Genomic DNA, 22,371 nt, shown 5'->3' with positions numbered 1-22,371 from the left:
AGTTTATGATAAAAAGTGCAAGGCAAATGATGACCTCTAAGAAATTTTTAGAACTTCTTACCAGTAATGAACAGTTTCGTAATTGCCTTTGTATTAGGAGTATTGAGAGCATTTTTAGAGGCACAAGTTTTATCTTCAGTGCTCCAGAGTGCTTCCTGAGGCATTTCACTATTTCTTTTAAAATAATTATTTTTTGATTGCATTTTGCAAAAGCCTCCATCAGAACTTACCTCCCATTTATTGATATATCTGGATACATGCATTTTACAGTATTTTTGGCTTACAGAATGCATATGATTTTTTTAGTAGCAATCCTCGTTCAAGGTGAGCTGTGTACCAGAGCCACAGTAAAATGTGGTTGCAATCCAGGTACAGGAGGTATACGTAGCTTTATATGGCACAGACCAGAATAAGCAATTTTAACGTTTGAGACAGAGTTAGATACTGGGCAGCTTGCAGACTTTTTATATCCAGCCCTTGAGGCGAAATGCCCTGCAGAGTAGGTCAGCAGAGGACACAAGCACCTGCCATTGCAGCGTTCTACTCTCTTGAAATTACTGCAAACTTCAGGAAACCCAAGGATTCTGTGTAACAAATAAAGATTTCTTGGATTGGCTATGCTATTTAATTTCAAATGATTATTAAGGCTTTTTTAACTCATTCTTTATTAATGTAAAATTCACTAAACTTGTATAAGGAGTTTTTACAGAGCTCACAACTCTATGAGAGTATTTAATGTCTACACATTAAATAGGAGTGGTTCACACCATTTAAAGGCCAGTCATTTAATCAGATATTTAACTTCTATATTATTAAATTGTTACAGTAAGATATAGCATATCCTTCACTTCTTTAACATTTTCTGTGTTACAATTATTTTGCATAATAAAGTTTTTAAAAAATGTTTTGAGTATGCTGGCCAAATTTCCCTTTGAATGCAGTTGAGGAAATTAAGTGGCACAATGTACTTAATCCAACCCCTTGAGACAGCCTTTTGTTAAATCTTGACTGAAATCCATAGAAGTAAATCGGCACCTTTCAGATGAGCTGCCAAGTCACAAATTTACTGTTTGCTATCACAACAATTGCCATGAACCGTATTGATTGGGAGTTCAGATAAATGCCCTTTGCGTGACTTCGAGTGTGGAGCCGCCTAGTCTGCTGCTTCATGGAGGGGGAAATCTCTTCAAAAACATTGTTTACTTGCAACAGTCCACTTGTGCAGAGGTTTTCTATTTTAAGTAAGCTATAAAATGTTTTCTTGGACTATATGGGTGATCTTGATAGCTTGATTTCCTGTTCACAGAGGCCTGCCTGCACTATAAATAGAGTGGATTTTGGGACTGGGGTTGTGGCATGGCTCTTGTTTGTGCTGGTGGGCAGCTGGGGGTACCAAAGGGCTGAACCACACAAGCATTGTGAACTGTGGTTGATATTACAAAAACTTATAGTTGTTCATACTGTTGTCCCTCATCCACAGTTAAAAGTATTTAAAAGTCATCAACAGGGTTTGGCTTCTCCCCTGAATTTTCCAAAAGATCAGTTTTATTTTTTTTTCCATTAGAGCTAGTTTTCTTCATTGTAACAGGTAGAGAGAAGCAATGAAGAATCCTTCTGTTTATGCTGTTAGATAATGATATGGTTTTGCATGCCTCACATTTTATTGGGAGAGTAGAGTATAGGCAGACTTACAGCCACAATAATTGTCTGGAATTTTGTCTGTGAAGGTGACAGATTGGTGTGTTTCCTCCCCAGGCATTAAATGGGTTTGTCTTAGTTGTTACAGCAGATGCTCTGGTTTTTTACGTCTCTTCTACCATCCAAGACTACTTGGGCTTCCAGCAAGTAAGTTTATTTTTTCCTCTTTTTTTGCAGAGGTTTTGCTTACTTTCAGAGAACATCAGTGTTTGTATTTAGGGTCTGATAGTTTGTGTAATAAAAATCTCAGTTAGGTACTTTGGGTTGGATCACTTTGAAACCATATTACTTTTCTATCAGTTTACATAGCCAGGACGTCAGGCCAAGCACAACAGGAATATAATTTCCAAAGTTGAGTTAGGCAAGATAGGAAGTTTTCACACTTAATTAGTCTTCACTGTAACAACTGTTTGAAATTTATACTGTGGTGTTACCCAGTTTATGATGCTGAGTGAGACATAATTCAATGGGAAGGTAATTATTTTAATAGAAACCTTTCATGCAAAATTATTACCATATGGCTTGAGATTTTAAGTATGAAGTGAGTGATTTTAGTATTTTTAGAATTTTAGTGTTCTCTTGGTCATGTTTATTTATTTAATTATTTCTTTCAAAACAAGCTTTTTTTTTTCTTTACTATTTATGGTGCAGACCACATATGGCTGACTTTAGTGGGCTTTCAAGCCAGGTACCAAACTAGTAAAGACCAAAGCATAGTAGGCAAATGTTGCCTTCGTTACAGAACTCCTGGGGTTACTTTATGTGGAGATGATAGAAGCTTAGTTATAGTTATCAGTGTATATCTGTGGATGCTGAATGTTGATAGATTCAGTTGCTGTCTAAAAATAGGGAGAAATTCTGGTTGGTCTGCAATTTTAGTTAACTGTTGAACTGAGGAATGTTTGTGTAAAAGAAAGTATTTCAAACAAAACATCATTATTCCTGGGGCTACATATTCTTTCAGTGTTGGGGAATGAAAAAAGAGAAAAGCTTGGGAAACAAATTGGGCATAAAATTTGTATAGTAATACTAGTAAATCAAGTGCATGATATAGAAGCGAAGTCTTAAATTTACAAAAACTAGCATTTCTGGCAATTTGTTCTGGAAAATACTGATTTTTTTATTAAATTCGTCAAAGCCAAATTTGAGTTAAACTTCTGCTTTTGCCAATTCACCTCAATTACTTTAGATCTATGTTTCATTTTAAATATGTTCTGTTTATATAATGGTTGGGTCTTTGAAACATGCTGAAAACAGGGAACTTAAATCCTCTCAGTCGACTGAGTCTTATCTTGAATATTTTGGGTCCTTTTTTCCCCCCTTAATTTCCTTCAATGACTGATCCTCAGTGTTGTACCTTTGCCATTTAGATTACATTCCAAACAACACAATTGCTGGTGATATAAGAGCTTAATAATTACATGTTTTACACATCCTTAAGGAGTGACAAAGCTTTCAGGCAAACAAATGCACTGTTCATAATCTACTTGGCTTAGTTTTGGAAGTTGTTTGGTTCAGGGTCTTTGGCTTCTTTTGTATTATACTGTAGCACGTATAATGGGTCAAGTCAAGTCCTAGCTGGCAAGTACTTTATTTACCAGTATCTAAAGTTAAATTACTTAAACAGAACCTAAGCATAAAAGTTCCAACCTTTCTTAGATAAAAGCAGGTAAAGAGATAGTTGACATAGTGTTATTTTTTCTTCCTTAGAAAATATATTTTATTATTGTTTCCCATGTTTGCAGTCATGGGTGTAGCTGAATTCTCTGTGCTGCTAAAAACTGTTTTGTGAAGCTTTGCCACGTGCATGTGGTTGTATGTCTTTATCCCTGAGGAAACTGGATTTTCCCATATCCATAGCAGTGTTGTCAACCAGACAACTTATATCATATTGTCATATAATTTTCTTATTCTTGTTCTTTCCCACCTTTTTTCATTTGTACATAGTCGGATATTATACACCAGAGTGTATTTGAATTGATTCACACAGAAGACAGACCTGAGTTTCAGCGACAGCTACACTGGGCATTAAATCCTACCCAGTCAGCAGATTCTGGACCAAATGTACAAGGTAAGAATGCAGCCAATTTCTGTGTTTATCTGTCTGATTAGCTGGGTTTTTCAAATTTGTGTATGTAAAAAAGTTTAGATAACTTTATGTGGAGAAAGGAAGGAATAACATCTTTTAAACTTAGTAGAATTTTATTTAGGCAACAGTAAGAATTACTGTATTTTGCACTTTAAATAAGCACTGCTATTCACAGCACAACATCATAAAAATATTAATTACACTTTAAATTGGAAGATTTTAATTTGGAGCATAAATGACAATGTCTTACATGTCTGATCAGTCTAAGAATGTGTTAGTGATGGTGTTAATATAGGGAACAGTGCATTCCTTGCCATGTAGACCAGCACTTCTCTTGGCCATAAAAGGGGTAGAGGAATAAAAGGTGAAATAGATGAGCCATTAAGATCAAATAGTATGCTTGTAAGAGCATTGGGTTGTCACGTTATTGGCTGATGCTTAAGTGACCTGCTATATTGAGAAAAAAACTAAGGGGAAAGGCATTGCCTATATATCAGAACAAAGATGTGTAGGTACAGATAGTTACATGTAATACAGGAAGCATGTGCCTGCCTTATAATTACAATAACTGCTCTATTTTAATTCTCCATTTTACACAACTGCTAATGAAATATGTAGGTAAAATTCTCTGTTACTGTGACTTGATTATAGGTATTTTTTTTTAATCTGTAAGAAGTCCATAGTGCTTTTAATAAATCTACCATTCATAAAGTAACTTGATTTTAAACTCTTAGCAGTTTCATATTTAATATTTTAGAGTATGGAAAGGCCATGATTTGATAGAGAAATTAAAAACAACAAATGTTGTGATGTTTGAAACACAGCTCAGTATATTTCATTTTTTCATTTAGTGGTCAACATTGCTATATCATCTATGAATCAATCTAAACAGTCCTGCTGCATATGCTGCACAAGTAGTTAATAGTACAATTTAGTATAGCAAACAGCTGCTGGCACTCAGAAACCAGATTTTTGTGTGGTGACTTATTGTTTGCTTTAGAGTGAAATGGTGTTCTATAGCGCTTAAGCAAGTGCATATGAATTTATGAAAGGTTATGTTTAAAAAGTACAACACCAGGTTGAATTGACAACAGATTTGACTGAATCACTGAAAGTGCTGAGCAGGATTGCAATTGTTTGTTTCATATCTTGTGTTTCTAGTTTACTAAAAGCTTCTAGTTATGCCCCATTTCTGAAAGTGTTCAGAAGGCCAGGTTGGATGGGGCTTTGAGCAATCTGGTCTAGTGGAACGTGTCCCTGCCCATGGCAGGGGCTTTGATTAGGTGATCTCTGAAGTCCTTTCCAACCCAAACCATTCTGTGATTCTATGATGACTTTTGAGCCTTGGGTAGCATAAAAGGTTTGGATGTTGAGGATTTTTAAACTGAATTCAGATTTACAACAAAGGATAATGCTATGATCATGAGAGTGCTCTCCATTTTTGCTAAGTTAATTAATTTCCTTTTTAATACATTCATCTAGCATTATGTAGATATTTATAGATATACTATAATTGTTCTCAGGCTTCAGCACAGATTCCAGTCTGAGTCTGGGAACTAATACTGCTTCAGTTAGCCTGGACTGGTTATTTCTCACTCAGTACTCTCGTATGCCTCTAAACCACTGGTTTCCTCAGCTGTTACTGTACTTCCCAGACAATCCTCCCAGTCCTGTCTTATTCCCAGAGAAGTTTGCAAAATCCTGATTTTTCAGTCCCCAATATCTACTTTGGGGCCTTAAGTCTGGATTATCTTTTAAAGTTCACATGCTACACAACCATGTATGGTCTTGAGCTTAAAGACAAAGACTTAATGCACTGCATGCTCTGGGCATCGCTCCATGGTATTGATGAGATCCAGCGTGAGCTTCATGAGAGATATGGGTTCTAACCCCTGCAGTGTTAACTGGTGGTTTTGCTCCAGGGATTGCAGATGCTCTGTAAGATTCTTTGCCCTTTTACAGTGAGTCACTTCACCAAGGTCCTGGCAGTAAAGCATCTCTGCCTCCTACCTGCCTGAGAAAGCACAGCATTATTCCTTTCTCAGAGGTAGGAGGCTTGGGCTTGAAGCCCATTCCCTCATGTTTCAGTTCCTCTCGTCTCAAGAGCTGCTTCTTCCACCAAAGCTTTGCTCACTCTTGGGAACTGCCCATTTTACTATGAAAGCTGACAAACACTTCAGAGAACCCAGCTGAACCTGCTGAGCCTATAGATTTCAGCTCTGTATTTACCAGAAGAATAACACTGAGTTTCTCCTGTGGCAGAAATGCTGAAGAGCATACCAGCATACCAGGGCCAACGATGCCAGCAGAAGGACTTGCACTTCTTGTTGAGTGCTAGAGCTGCACTCAGTCAGAGTTGATATTTTTGAATTATAAGTTAGGATTTGCAAGCTGTTTCTTTGCTCTTTCTTCATAATCATTGCTTCTTCAGGGAGCATCCAACCTGTCTCAGAAGTGTTGAAAATTCTCACCAGCATTTAGGGAATTAATAAAAAAAGAAAAAAATCTGCAACAACAGAATGTAAGGAAGTAAGTTTGCTTTGTCTGTTGAGAACCATTCATATGATGAGTGTGGAAATTTGTTATTTTATAGTATCAAAGTTAGCTGGTAATTATCTTGGACTACAAGGATCTGAGTTTCTGGTCCTGTGGGATTAGCTCATAATGGTGGCTTTGGCCAATGCACAGTTTTGCAGATGGCTGTAATTTCAGATTATCCCTTTTTGTACACACTATAACCTAGAGCCCTTTTTCTTTTTCTCAATATGTTGAAGTTTGTTCAGAAAAAAATGACCTTGCATAGCAGTTCTTTTAAGAAAAAAAAGGTATCTCATGATTTTATCTGAAAAGCTGGATAACTCAACATTTTTTGTAGGATTTAGATGGCCTTAGGTTGCAAGACCTCGTGGTGAGCCATCAGCAATCTCATTTGGCTCCAGTTCTGACCCTTGAATTAATAGGAGAATAAATTGAACTGGCTTTTGGTAAGGATTTGTTTTCCTTTGGGTTTGGTTTGCCATTATGCAAACCACTGAACCTATCTGTAAGTTTTTCCAGCTGTCCAAGAGACAAAATTATGTTCCAGAAAACATAATGTGGTGCGTTATGAAGTGATATGCTCTCTCCACCTCATCTCCAACTCTGGAAGGTCAATATGGGTTCTTAAAATCTGTACTATTCTTTTGTCCATACATGACAATCAGTTCTCTCAGAGTACATGGACTATTTTTTAAAATAACAGAGTATTTAACACTCTACAGTAGCATTTTAAACGGTTTTTACTTAATATTCTACATATATAAATTCCTAGGGAATTACCAGTTTGTGGGGTTTTATATTTGCTGTGAGTAGACATGCTCTGGTATTTCTGCGTATGTAGTCTCATGCAGACCATATGTATTCTATCGGAAGTTTTTGATTTACCTTCTGTTTTTACTTTATATTCCAAATGTTTAAGTCTGTTTTCTAAATGCCACTTAGCAGCAAATGCTTTTCCTGAAGGGGTTAACTGTGTTGTTATCCTAGCTGACAGTCGTGATTTTTAGTATTTTTTAAAACAATCCACAAAACACAAGTACTCCAAGTACCTCCGGAGAGGTAACTAGGGTGTTTTGATCAGCAGAGCCCAGAAATATTTTCACTGTTTAGCAGAGTGCTTTTGCATCCATTAGAGAAAGTACCCACGTTTATTTATTGTGGTGGTTTCCTAAAGATGCTTATTTTTATTTATTGCTACAGCTTTCACCTGGCTGTCTGAAAAGTAACCATTTGATCTCCTGCATTTTTGAATACCTAGTTCCTGTAGTTGCTACTACAGGAACCCTTTTTGCAGACTCTACTGTTATAGGATACATGGATGTGCTCTCTGCTGAGAACTCTGCTCTCTGCAACTGATTCAGAATCCAGGTTGTTGACAAACATAATGAATAAATTAAAAACACAAACAACAAAAACCCCAAAGAAAAAATACTTAAAAATAAATTGTATGCAGTTTTCAAATACCATAGCCTGTAAAACATAATCCCATCAGAAGTACTGATAACTAACCAGTGCTGCAATCATTATAGGTTCTGAGGATGTTTCCAGTTTACATTGTTCTTGCTCTGGTCATGACCTGATGCTTTGTTTATGAGACGGAAGATTGTTTGTTATAGATAGCCTTCACTAGGTGTTCTTCTAAAAATAATCCTTATAAATAATCCTTTCCTGCAGGAGATAATGGCTTTTCACAGCCAGCAACCTATTATAACCCAGACCAACTTCCTCCAGAGAATTCTTCCTTTATGGAAAGGAATTTCATCTGCAGGTTACGATGCCTCCTGGATAATTCATCTGGATTCCTGGTGAGTATAGAGTTACGTAAAAACTTCCACATACGCTTAAAAGTTGAGCATCTGCATTATCCTAACAAGATGTACAGAAACTTATTTTCGAAGTCTCCAAAGATATCTGAACTACTTGAACCAGAATGTTTCAGCTAGTGACACTGAATATGTCTCCTTCAACATGTTGTCATGACCAGGTGCAGGTTCTCTCATTTCTCATGGCTCAGTTTCCTCAGTGAAATGCAAATAAGCATCTGCTTTTGTAAAGTACTGTGTGATTTGCAGATAAAAAAGCATTACAAGATTATTTTCTGTTGTGTATCTTGAGATGCACTAAGTTATAGTAACTAAGAGGACCATAGTTTTCCCTTATTATGGAAAGTCTGTGCTTGCTCTTTTTAATTCTTTTTGTTAGTCAATTGTGTAGATTTTGGAACAAATATGTTATCATCCTCTTAGTGACTTTCTACAAATAGAATTGTTTGCCATTGCAAAATGAAATATATACATCTGCAAGATAAATGTTGTTATAATTATATGGATGTATAATGCCATGTTTTTTAGAATATTAGAAGCCCCAGTTGACACTTGCTGTTACATGTTTGGAGATTTTTTTAACAGAACAACCTTTCATTAATTCCTTTTTGCGTTGATTAGTAGATCTTGAAGTGTCACACTCAGGAGTGTAACAACAGTATTCTATACTTGCTAGGTAACTTTTATGTGTGCCATGCTACAAAGTTTGAATCTGATGAACTTAGAAAAAATAAAAATATATGTTTTATTTCATAACAGAAATATCTTACTCCTAAATATCTCCAACATATAACAATTACTTTTTTCTTCATCCTAAGGCTATGAACTTTCAAGGACGGTTAAAGTTTCTCCATGGACAAAACAAGAAAGGGAAGGATGGTGCTACTTTGTCTCCTCAGCTTGCTCTGTTTGCAGTAGCTACTCCCCTTCAGCCACCATCCATCCTTGAGATACGAACCAAAAACTTCATCTTCAGAACTAAACACAAACTGGATTTCACACCTACTGGCTGTGATGCAAAGTAGGTGTAAATTATTCTGCATAATAGTCTAATAATTTGCTGATGAGATAGGTTTCATGTATGTATTTGAAATATAAAGCAGGCTACTCTTTCAGTATATATGCTGATTCAGTGATGATTGCTTAGAAACTGTTATGGTTTTTCTCTTCAGCCCTCTTAGTAAGTAAACAGAAATGGGATTGTCATAGTCTACTTCCTTGAAATGGCCTACTGCTTTCTGACTTTCAGTTGTTTAAAAAACAGAACAGCACCACTGACTCCCTCAAAAAAAAACCAACCCAAAAAACCCAAACCCACCAAGACAAAACAAAAAGCAAAGAAGGCACAAACCGAACCCAAACTAAAAAGCCCAAAAGGTAGAATACTACTGAGTTAAGAAAAGTTTCATATTTAAATCTGGTTTGAAATTTGGTTTTAGAACAGATAGAAAAAGTGTTTCATTTTATTCTACATGCATATTTTCTCATTCAGTTCAAATAGATGTAAAATACAATGGAAATGTCATTTTCTTCAAAATAAACAAATTAAGTCCTTTTTTATATTACTACTTTTACCCATTTCCAAACCATTCTTTTCCCTATGTGAGATTTGGAAACACTAGTGCATTACTAGATCAAAATAATGTAACTTTGCATCAACATGGCAAGAAGCCCATTAAGATGCTTCTTTATCAAAATAAAAGCCTCTGGCCTCCTTCCTTCCTTCATTCTCCTTTCCCTCCTGTTTTTGACTGATAATGCTTTGAGATTAATTTTCAGTGGAATCTCATACGGATTTCTATGCCTACTTGTAGAATAGAATCAAATTACTCAGTATTCTGTCTACTGTGAGACCAAAATGTTTTACTTGGCTTCTGTAAACTGATACAAGTAAAAGTTAGCAAAATGTTAACACAGGCATCTCTTTCTTCTGATTGTTTTTCATTAACTTGAAACCTTCAATTTTTGTAACAGTTTTTACTTTTACATATATTGTTCCCCATTCCTACTTTTTCCTTTTTTTGCCATCCTGTCTTTGACTCTCCATTTCCTTGTTCCAAGTCCTGTTTAAGTCTCTTTTTGACTATTTTATCATGTATCTCATAGAGATCACATGAATGCTGTTAAGTTTTTCATCTCCCTGCCCTCTAGTAAAGTACTCTAATTTTAGCTACCAGGGTCAAACATGGCTCTTGACAGTACTCCTCTGATGTGTATCTTGTTTAAATGCAAATGCAAGGGTCCTAAATCAGTAAATAGCAAAGGGGATATAGTTATGAGATAGACCCTGTTTTAAACTTTAAGCTACTAAAAATACTGAGTTAGACAAGAAGATTTAGATAGCTAAAGTTAAACCCCTACTTAATTCTACATGCAAGCACCTACAGGTAAATGCTATGAAATAGGGCTAAGAAAACAGTGTCTTTCATTGTAACAAATGGGAGCTGCCTGCTAGAAGTGAATATGTTCAAAAGTATGGAATTGAGAGTCCAGATGTAGGCATCCACATTTTTTTTTTTGTGATCTAACAGCTTTTGAAACCATTTCTAGTCATTGAAGGCAAGCTGGTAGACTAGTTAAGATTTTATGATTTGTTAACTGTATTTTTTATTACAGCTGCCCTGTTTCCGCATACAATTGATATTGCAACAAAGGATAGTTAGCACTTGTGTCTGAAATGTTCTAGCCATAATTAACTTGCTTGGCATTTATTCTGTGACTTGGTTCATCAGCAGCATTGCAATTTTTTGTTTTTAACTTCCAGAGGAAAGATTGTCCTGGGATACACTGAAGCAGAGCTGTGTATGAGAGGAACAGGATACCAGTTTATTCATGCAGCTGATATGCTTTATTGTGCTGAAAATCATATTCGAAGTAAGTTTTGTTCCCCAAGAAAGGCTGAAAAATCAAAGTATGGAGTATTTTCTCAGTATGAATGTAATATGAAGTACTGTTTAAAGTAAAAGTTAACAAAAAGAACACTGTTTATTTCATGTAATCTTTCCCTCCCTATAAAAACTTATAGTGGTTGAAGAAATATTTACTATTCCTATCTAGACCCTTGTAGGATATATATTCCAGTCTCTGTCACATCTTGCTCTTCTCACTTCCTTCTCTGCTCTACCCAACTTCTGCTATTTCAACAACTTCCTTTGGGCAAGGAGACTATTTCAAAGATAGCTTTCCTGTTAGCAAGTTAAATGAAACATTTTCTTTTGATACTGGTATAAGATTTTTACCAGAAATTAATCTGTGATTTAACATGCTAGTATCCTACCCATTTCTGGTTTTGATTCTTGACAGCTTAATTTGCTTTAACTAACGTTTTATGGAGAGAAATATGATGTTTTAAGCTAAGGAAATAGGTATCAACTATCTAATCTATAACTATTTAGTGGACTTTGGTTTTACTTTTTTGTTAGTTGCAACATATTTGTCTTTAGAATTTACAGTCATCTTCAGGACATTTTTGTACTTCTTCTTTTCTACTGACTTCTCTTGAAAGTGTTTTTTTCTTTTGTCCCCTTATATAAAGTTAAATAGCTCCCTCAGTATGTTAGTTCTCAGCCTTTATTAAGCACATTTTCTGTTTTGGATATAGCTCAGTCACTGTTGCCTGTCAGTGGTTTTGTTTCTTTCATAAAGAATAAGGAAGAAATGGTTCCAGAATGGAATGGGATGAAACTTCAGAATGAATGGTTTGAAATTTTGTCTTAAAACTGGTTTTGCTCCACTTAGGATGCTAAGATTAAAAAAAGAGGTCTTGTATCCAAGATTATTTTTGGTTAGGATTCTTAAGCTTCTAATACTTTTTATTTAATTTTTCTATCTAGAAATACTTTTTTTTCAACAATATACAATGAAAATGTAATATGTTTATCAAGCATTGTTAGTGAGGTGGTAGTGTGAGTGAAAAATAGATTTTGAAGTACCTCTGCATTAACCAGTCAAAATGTGAAAGTACTGGATTCAGAACGAATGTGTTTTCTAACTGCTTAAGTAATAGTCACTTTTTGGAAACAGGAGAGTCTTAGGCTTTTGTCACTTACAAGTTCTAATATTTATTAATTTCTGTTATTGAAGAAATAAAGGATGAAGCTCAATACAGAATGCTACCAGTCTGTAGTGGATATCCTACAATTGCTTGCACTTTTGACTTTTATTTTACCAGTAAATTAGACCTTTTAAAGTGATCAATCATCCTGTTTCACTGGAAATGCATTAGTGCCACACAGAATTGTGTGATTGAGGACATGAGATTTGTAAAATTGCTACATAGATGGGATTGCTTTCATGACTGTCATAGAGATTTTTGTGGTTTTGTTTGCTGGACAGTAAACAGTATGCTTACTCTTTAACTCTAGTGATGAAGACAGGTGAGAGTGGAATGACTGTATTTAGGCTTCTAACCAAAGAAAATCGATGGGCCTGGGTACAGGCAAATGCTCGTCTTGTCTACAAAAATGGAAGACCAGATTACATCATTGCCACGCAAAGACCTCTTACGTAAGTCATTTCTGCATGAAGTAGTATACTTCAAAAACTGAGACCTTTTGAAACTGTTTATATTCAGAAAGGATTTCTTTGTTTTTAATAAACACCCTTTAGATTCTGAATTCCAAAAAGAAAACCTTCAAATTTGCTAACAAACACTTTAAAAAATTCTGATATTTCAATACTTATGTGGCATAGTCGTTTTTGAGTAAAACTTTAGACATTGATTTCATGTAGAGGGTAAGGGCAGTGGTACAAGAACAAAGTTATTCCATCCACCCTATTTTTAATTCGGTATCTTCATTAGCAAAAATTGAGAAATCCAACTGCAGTTGGATTTCACCAACAAATAATGTAAAGAAATTCAGTCTTTTATGGTGTTGAACTGACTTCTAATTAATATAGAATTCAGCATTTTCATACAGGTTAAATAATTTTGCTAAGGAGTCTGTAAAAATGGAGAAAAAGAGATACTTCAAGTATTCATTTACTTGCTACACCAGGAAAAGCATAATGCATGGAACAAAGCCCATTTATTTTTATTTCAGCCCATAATGCACAGAAAATGGTGTGTGCTATCTAGATTTAATTAGAAATGTAATATGTAAATGTGGTATTACAGTTATAAGCTCCTTATTTCATAATCTGCCTGTTGGTTTAACTCAGGCAAGTTGAGCTGGAATAGGCAGGAATTTGAAAAATGCCTACAAATAGAATAGTTCAGGTTTTTTTATATTAATTCCAGAGGACAAAAAGATTACGGTAACTGTTTAGTAGTGCAGTATTATAGCACATATCTGATTTATTTTCAGAGATGAAGAAGGGGCAGAACATCTACGGAAGCGTAACATGAAGTTGCCCTTCATGTTTGCCACTGGTGAGGCTGTGTTATATGAGGTATCTTTCCCTATGTCAAGCCTTATGGATCCCTCTCAGACGAAGAGTAAAAGCACAGCGGGAAAAGGAGCCAAAGCAACGCTACACAATGATTCCGTTGATCCAAACTCCCTCCTAGGTGTCATGTTAAGGCAAGATGAGTCTGTTTATCTGTGCCCTCCAGCAGCACATAAACTTTCCTTTGAGCGGAACTTCTTTGCAGACAGTAGGGATGAACTGGGCGGTGTGGTTAGCAGTGGTTGGACAGATAATCTCCTACCTGCTGGAAGTCACAACATTCTCAAACGGGAGCTGATGGAGTGTTCCCAGGACAGTACTGTTGAACTTCCTGAAGACAGTGCAGCACTCTTTCAGGATAACAAAACCAGTGATTTGTACAGCATCATGAAAAATCTGGGTATTGACTTTGAAGATCTAAAGTGTATTCAGCAGGATGAGGAGTTCTTTAAAACTGAATTATCTGATGTGGATGACATTGGGGACATCAACATAACTGATGAAATCCTGACTTATGTTCAGGATTCCTTAAATAAATCTGACTTTTTATATTCAGAGTGTAACCAGCAGCAGCCATTGGTCCAGAATGAAGGCTGCTTGGTACAGCAAGACATAGATCCACATCAACTTCATCAGCAGCAGAAACAGCTCATGGAGCAGCAGCAACAACGGCAACAGCAGCAGCAGCTCTGTCAAAAGATGAAACATATGCAAGTCAATGGGATGTTCACAAATTGGAGCTCTGGCATCAGCATGCCTCTTGGCTGCTCTCAGCAGCAGCAGCCCCAGCAATACATGTTCCCTAGCATGCATGCCACTACATCTGAGTTCTCTTACAAATCAGAAGTGAACACTTCTCCTTATGAGTGTAGGCAAGACTTTATTCCTTACAAGCAACCCACAGCAATGGTGCCACAGCTTTCTAATTTTGCTCAAATGGATTTCCCTGCATCAGCTTTTGACAGATCGACCTATTCCGCTTCTTCCAACTTTGAGGATTTTCTCAGTTGTTTGCAGCAAGTCCCTGAAAATCTTGAGTGTGGGATAAACTCTGAGTCAGTTATGCTAACTCCTCAAACATGCTATGCAGGCGCTGTTTCTATGTACCAGTGCACGCAGGAGGCACAGCCCAGCTGCGTGGATCAAATGCAATATGATCCTATGATGACAAATCAACAACAACAAACATTGGTGAACAAGGTATGGTAAACAGCCTTGCTGCACTGCTTGCATTTTGAATCGAGTTTATATTGTTTTGGGTGGCTAATAGGGTGCAGAGTTTGTCATGAATGAATTGCTGAGTTTGAGACAGATGGGTTAGCAGTGTGTGAATGTCTTTGCTTTATTTGTTCATTATATTGGAGAGTTGCATTTGGTCGAGTTTATGTGTATCTGCAGCCTGATAGCTCTCGTTGGCCATATTAATCAAGAGTGAGTGAACTGGTCTGTTGTACCTACCAGTAATTTTCCTGGTAGGAGCAAAACAAAACTAGATTGATCAAAAGCTTGGAATTTGTTTATACACCTTTTTTAGAGGAGTGGAGTGATGTCAGTAATATTGCTTGGCACACTGATTTTCATTAAATATGTTGTAAGTATGAAAAAAAATCTTGTTTTTAAAGTGTTAGTATTCTCTAGCTACTCAGGTTCCTCAATGATTTTAGGATTACTGAAAGTATTAGATTATAATGTATGAATGGCATGAAATATGAACTATTGTACTCCTACACACTATATTACTGCAAAAAAAAATTATATATTGCTCTCAGTGAAAGTCAGCTAGTTCCTCAAGCTGCTGTCTAAATTATCTGCTGAAGACAAGAGAGTAGGAAAAAGTTATATTTGCAATAAGTTAGACCTTTTTCACAAAGGAGAATGCACAATAAAAGCTTTAGAAGAGAGCGCCCTGGTAGTAGCACACACTACAGTTTTAAATACAGTACTTCATAGGTAAAATTAACTTGAAAATAAAAAAATAATTACAAATTCCTGATACTGAATAACCTTTGTTGAAGTACTTTCAATTGTACCATTTATTTCTGTTAATGCTGCTCAAGTACAGAGCGACAATTCTTTGTTTTTCCTTCCTCAATGAGTTAATGTTCTGAAGTACTGATCCTGCAAATGCTTATGCACATGCATAAGCATTTACAGAATTAAAGTATTAATTGGCATTTAACCTGTGCAAGGCAAAGGTGAGGAATGCAATTAGGACATATCCAGGTTTTTGATATGCTTAATACAAGTACAAAACATACCCTTTGAAAACTGCCTCGCTACTGGAAAAAAATATAATTGCAGAATTGCAGAAATTTACCTAAAATATAGAATAGTTCAGCAAGATGAATAGCTTCTCCCTGAGTGCCCAAGGGCTGAAATAGCGTGAAGTGACTTTGATGAACTGCAGTGTGTGAACTTGAGCACTGCTTGGCTGTATGTTGCCTGGCTGCATCAGTGTTATTAGTCTTTCGTAGTGCTTGATAATAGGATTGCAGAGCAGTTCCAGGGTCATCCAAGTTTGCCTGTATAACAACAAAGAATTGCTCTTTTCACAAAAGCTATACCGGTGTGATGCATCAGTTTTGAACAACCAGTGCATTCACAATTCCATTTCTCATTTCTTTATTTTTAATATTTGGTTTCAATTACATTCATTTTGCAGATTATTTTGTTGTTACACTACCTTAATCATGACCCCTTTTTGTTATTTTCTTCCTTACATTTTCTTCACATCTACCTGTAAAAAGTTTAATGACTAAGACAGCACCTCTGAAAAAGATATTGTCTATTGCTTCATATTTACAAGAATACTGGGCTGCAATAACAATATTGCATTTAGTTTGTTGTCGTAAAAAATGAACAAAGGCCACTTTGTGAAAAATTATCTTTATTTAAGTTGTCCAGAGGCAAATTCAGCCCATTTTGTTAGGGTATTCCTGTGCTTTGTGGGGCTGCGAAGCACTGCATAAGCAGAAGCCTCATGCGACTAAGCAGATAGGATACTGCTGTCTGAGCCTGTGTTCACACAGCCAAACCAAAGTAGGACAGTCTTTGTGGCTGGATTTAGCACACTGACATCCCTGTCAGTGGTTAGAGTCTAGAGAGAGGACAGATGTTGCTGCACAAGCCATGATTGCTATCCTTTCCTCAGACTTCTAACTCCCATTGATTTCTACATGAAAAGACTAGAGGATTAGAAAGGCAGAAGGGTCTGTTGTGGTCATCTGCCTTCTGCCTAACTTGTAATTGTGGTAGGATCATATCCAATGTAGTCTAAAATCATTTTCAGTGATGGATGTGGACAGAAAGGCCTAGTTTGGCTGCTTGTTTGGGGTCAGTATTCCTTTATTAAGCAGTACTAGTACTTCTTAAGTACTAGATTCTGTGTCAAGAATGTTCTTAAAAATTTAAATGAGCATGGTCATCTTGTTGAAGAATATCGAAGAAATCTGCTTCTGTCAAAAGTAATCCTAAGGTATGCTGTCGTAGCTGTCTTTAAAAGTATGTCAACTTTGATTAAAAACTTAATTCACATGGCCGTAGTCTTGTTGTTAAAAACTTAGCAGAACTGTGCACAGTTAGTCACATTTCAATGCTTATGTTGAAGGAAAAAAAGAACCAAAACCCAGCATATTTTGAATGAATGAATGAATCTGTAAGACATGTTTTCGAGGACAAATCTTGAATGAATGAGTACTTAAGATATAAGCTACTCTTGAAGAGATGATGGAAATGTTTAAAATACTTTGTTGTATTTTCTTTGCATTTGTCTTTTCTTTTACTGAAGGGAGTATTTTGTAGATAAAGTGACTTTTCCACAGCATGACAGGAAGCATTACATCAGTTGATTAAAATAATCCTATGAACAATTATGTTAAAACTGATGAAAGCCATTCATTGCTCTTACTTGGCATTGTCAATTTGAAGACCCTTTGTCAAAAAAGCCCACCCTGCAATAGTTCACCCAGTGGATTGAACACAGTGCACTTCAGCTTACCAATAGGACTGCATGTGCATTCCTGGAAGAGCTGTAAAATCTGGATGCCATTGCAGACATGGTGTAAATAGGTTGCTTTTAAAATGTAACAGCTGAATGTGACAGTTAGGAGTACTCAGTCAGACTGTACTTGCTAGAAATGGAAACTATATTATGCTTTAGATAACAGAACTGTTTCTTTACTTAACCAGAAGTAGGGCTTCCGCTGACTTCAGCATGGGTAAGTTTTCATGATGATTCAGTCCCTGCTTTAATGCAAATTAACTTCTCATTCATCATTTAAAAAAAAAAGTTTTACAGCTAATCAATGTATTTTAAGATTATTTCATCCACTATGTGTCTTTAAGAGGACTTTTAAATACTTATAAATAAATTGGTTTCCCACACTAACCATTTATATGCTCTTTTTTTTCCTGCCAGTTCCCAAACAGTTTCAATGGAGGAAACGTAAATGAATCATATCCCTCTCAGTTAGATGTGATCAGTAATGCACAGACTGCCACACATCTTCAGCCTCATCATCATCCGAAAGAACCCAGATCCTTCTCAGATTTGGCATCTAGTGGATTTATGTGATTCAGATCTAGAGCTCCATCTGTGATTTTGTCTGGGCGTCAGGCTGCTCTGAGGAAAAGCTTGATAAGTCTCTCTTTGAGCATCAGACTTTAACAGCTAAATTACATTTGGAGAGTATGAGGTTGGTTGCACTATATACTGGTGGATATGTAATCTAAGACCTGGGTTTTTAGTGTGACAGGTGGAATTAAACTTCTGACTAAAAGTATGCATGTGCTGTTTTCCATCAGATTGACTGTGTCATTGCAGTATGGATTACATATGTACTACAGAGTATGTCATGCTATACAACATAAGATAAGGCAAATGGTTTTGTTGTTTAGAAAATAATTGGGCACTTTACAAATAGCATCGATGGCACAAGGAAGATGATTTCACACGTGGATTATTTCCAAACTTTATTTTTTAAAATCTATTAAAAAGCTCTAAATTCATAAGAATCAAAAGCACTTCATTTTAATGCATACTAAGCTCTTTAATCACTTATTTTGTATTTAAATCCTTTTGTTTTAAGTCTCCATTTCTAGCACTTTAATAGAAGGCTTAATACAAGGATATGATATGCAACTTCAGGTTTTCTATGAAACAGACCCCTTGCATTCCTCCTTTTCATGTCAACCTTAAGTGCCTCACAATTTAGCTACCTTGTTTCTGATGGGAGCTTATTTTAGCAAAACTCACTATAAATGTCATCTGTAGTCTGTGAACTTTTAGCTAACATCTACAGTGCTACTGGCTGTATCTTTTTTCTTTCCCTCTAACGATAATTTGTTTAGAGAGTGACTTAACTCTTTATCTGTGGATTTGTTACACTATTATCAGGAGTTGTTGATGTTCTGAATTTAGTTCAGCTAAAGAGTTTGGGTTTATTCTATACTGCTTTTCTGCTTTCTTCAGGTAATACAGGGTATATTAAAAAAGCAGATTTTGCTGAGGGGGAGGAGCAGATCCTCAGGATTAGTTTTAGATTATTAATGCTGAAAAACATGTGCCTTATCTTGTGTTAAAACGCTCATAATGTTCTTTAGAAATAATACAAGGCTGCTCTATGCAAATATTTTCATTAAAATGGATATTGAAAAGGATTACATTTTCAATGTTACTAGTGGGGAAAGAGTCAGTTTTGGTTTAAACTTTATCTCTGGCAAATTGCACTGCAGGAGGTTATTCTTTTTTGTGTATGTTGATCCATTGGAAAAACTTTGTCCAAAATATGAAACTGGGGAAAGAAAAGTCATTAGAGAAATTCTCCTTCTAATATGTTTTATTTTCAGGAAAGAAAAAACCTAAACACATTCACTAAACATTCTGAGGTTTTGGCTTGCTTTTATCTGAGAGGATTGTTAAATTGCTGACACCAATGTTTGGTGCAAAATAATAATCTTCATGAAAAATACAGAAGTGTGTATATGTTCAAAATATTTCATACTCTTGTGTGTTGTATAGTTCATATATAATAAAATGTCTTTGTAAAATATTTTAAACAGTTAATTTTAAAGTGTTACATCACCATATGTTAAGAACAATTGTATTACATTTGTTATATGTAATATAAAATGGCAATTTAGCCAGTTTGTTTTAAACAGGCAAAAGTAAGTTGACTCTCTCCAGACAGTTGTTAATATTGTTTAATAAAGGACAATCACATAAAACTGGAATTCTTTCATAGCTGAAACATGCTCCTTTGAAGAAGAGCATATTTTCTTCCATTCTGTGTGATATGATATGCTAGGCCAAACTTCTAACTCAGTTACAAATGTTCAGATTAATAACTTCAGCAGTTCTTTTAAGTAAAATTACCATATATGAAAGGGACATTAAGGAAGCAATTACTATTCAGGAAAAGCCCGTAAAGACATTGTGGGTTGTATTATGAGGTTGCTTTTTTCTTTTAAAGTTTCAGAATTTGTTTTCAGCACAAATTACATCAGTAACAGATTTACTTAGTATCATTTGAATTAATTTTTGATTCTGTAATTTTTTTTAATTCAAGGTCTTGTTTTAAGCCAATATCTGAAACGTCTTCCATATCTAGCTAGTGTATCATGTTGGCATTTGAACTTGAAAATTAGAATAATGCTGTAAAACTGGAAGGTTCAAAGGGATAATGTATGTTTTCCATCTTACAAAACCAGTGTATATCCTGTTTATGAATTTAGTTAAACCAAATACATGTTGTCCTATCACTAAGTGCCAAGGATGCAGTACTAAAACTGTGCTGCTCTACTTAATGTGAACAAATTAGTTGTTTATATGCATATCAGCGTATTTTGTGCATTATCTTAAGCGTAAAACGTTGACTGTATTAGTGCACTCTTGATCTGCACCAAACTGTACCTACAGTGCACAGGTGTTTCTGAATTGGATCTCTATTAGCCCTTCAGGTCTGTTATAAGTAAGATTATAACCCAGTGTTAGTCAGTATTACTGTCCATTTTTGTACAAGTTTTCTTACCTTGTTTTTCTTTCCAGTTCTTGTCTCTCCTTTGCTATGCCTGCACATACCATGCAATACACCTCTTGCATTAACGTATGGTTCTGTAGCGCTCTTGCTCATCTCCACTGAAGTTTGTAAGACATAATACATGGTAATAAAATAATCACTTGAATGTAGCTGAAATGTATGTTCTTTTACTGCAAAAATGTTTGATTTCAGCAGTATACAACAAAAGTACATTATCATACTGTTACTACTATCTTTTGAGAGCTTGTCATCTAATAGTTTACAAAACTTGTTATTTACGTCACTGTGGACTTTGCACTTCTCTGAATATTAGATGCAAATACAATGTATATAATTTAGAGTGGTGAACAAATGTGTATTTGTCCATGGAATTAGTATTTTATACTTGCATGAAAATGAGTTTATAAATAAAGTTTGTAAATAGTAAGCCACAATTAGTAGTTGGAAGGCTCTTGTATTCATTGCTTAGTCACAGTAAATTCACAGTTGAACAGTTTTGAGGTAGGAATGATTTCTGCATAGATGCTGCTAGAAAGAAGCATGTTCTCTTTTGTGATCTGTAGCTGGCGATTAGTAACCTATTCACTGTTTAGTGCCCATTCATAAATAGTGACTTTAAGTTAAGGAAACAATTCTTTTTGTTTCTTTCTGTTTACTAATATTGCTGTTTTCTGTGTGCTACATTGTCTTTGCATGATAACATTTTGAAATCAAGTGTAATGCTGAAGCAAATGTTTCACTGTAACCCCCCACGCAGTTTACCAAATTTAATGAGAAGGTGAATTTAATTGGTTTCAACTACACTATTGTCTTGTAATGCGTTGACACGTCTTATCCAGAATCCGTACTAGGCTGTGAACTCTGTATGTCAGTCCTGTGGCTTACTGTTCTTGCGTAGTACAAAAAGACATACCAAGATACTGGAATAATTCAACAAGACTTCAAATCTATTAAGTAACATCTGGAAATAATCAAGCAATAATATAAGCAACACTGGTCATACTTTTTTTGTAGTCTGTTGCATTTGTTAAAAGTTTCAAGACACACATCAGCCTATTCCCAGAAGCATAGGACCTCACTGTCCAGTTTTGTTTGAAGGAGAAAGATGCTTTCTTCTGGAGAAATCCATTTTCTTTATGATTAATGAAGTTTGGTCCTATTTCTAATTCAACATGAAAGTTAACGTCCATGGTGGTCCCTAACCTGCAGTAGGCCACTGCATCAAAAGCTCAGTGATGTTGGCAGAGTCAGGCAGTTTGTTGGTAGAAGTCATCGATTTACTCAAGGCTCTGTCAGAGGGAAGCTTTCCCAAATAGTTCTTTTGAGCTATTTAAAAAGATTTTGAAGCTTTGGAAAACTTTTGAAGATTTTCCTAATGAGCAACTATTTTTTCCACTCACACAATCTGAGAGCTGCTTTATTTTCAGGTGATTTTGTTCATCTGAGAACTAGCTTAGTAAGTTAGGTTAAAGGTTTTGTCTGGAGTAAGAGCCTGATTCCACTTTTAATATTTTTATTCTTTCATTGATGAATTTGACAAATTATCTTCCTACCTTTTTCCCTCTCTGCCTAAGCATCCTTCTCTATAGCTGACACTTGTAGTCCTAAATAAGTAATAATAGACCAAAACAGCTTTAGGCATCTAGAATAAATGTTGACATCTAAAACTAATACTGAAATTCCACCCACTGTACACTTTACAAAATCTGAACATGTAATGAGTTCTAGCATGGGGCACTGTTTGGTTTCCCCTATTTCATTTTCATTCTTTCCAGGGGCCAATACTCACTTTGATTAC

General features: G+C 35.6%; 1 protein-coding gene across 1 annotated transcript in view; it reads left to right on the top strand.

Moving 5' to 3' along the window:
• The window catches only part of AHR (aryl hydrocarbon receptor), a 51,846-nt gene extending 30,850 nt beyond the window's left edge, over positions 1 to 20,996 (top strand). Inside the window, exons 3-10 of the mRNA XM_008920367.3 lie at positions 1,756 to 1,845; positions 3,646 to 3,769; positions 8,000 to 8,130; positions 8,967 to 9,169; positions 10,913 to 11,022; positions 12,513 to 12,654; positions 13,455 to 14,736; positions 17,954 to 20,996. Of these exons, the coding sequence (XP_008918615.2) occupies positions 1,756 to 1,845; positions 3,646 to 3,769; positions 8,000 to 8,130; positions 8,967 to 9,169; positions 10,913 to 11,022; positions 12,513 to 12,654; positions 13,455 to 14,736; positions 17,954 to 18,109 (2,238 nt within the window). The 3' untranslated portion in view covers positions 18,110 to 20,996. The remainder of the gene's footprint in view (positions 1 to 1,755; positions 1,846 to 3,645; positions 3,770 to 7,999; positions 8,131 to 8,966; positions 9,170 to 10,912; positions 11,023 to 12,512; positions 12,655 to 13,454; positions 14,737 to 17,953) is intronic.
• The last annotated feature ends 1,375 nt before the right edge of the window (positions 20,997 to 22,371 follow it).

The sequence above is a fragment of the Manacus vitellinus genome, unplaced genomic scaffold, assembly GCF_001715985.3.
Source record: "Manacus vitellinus isolate BGI_N305 unplaced genomic scaffold, ASM171598v3 scaffold_3_pilon, whole genome shotgun sequence".
In the NCBI taxonomy this organism is placed as follows: domain Eukaryota; kingdom Metazoa; phylum Chordata; class Aves; order Passeriformes; family Pipridae; genus Manacus; species Manacus vitellinus.
This window is presented reverse-complemented; position numbering and strand designations above follow the sequence as displayed.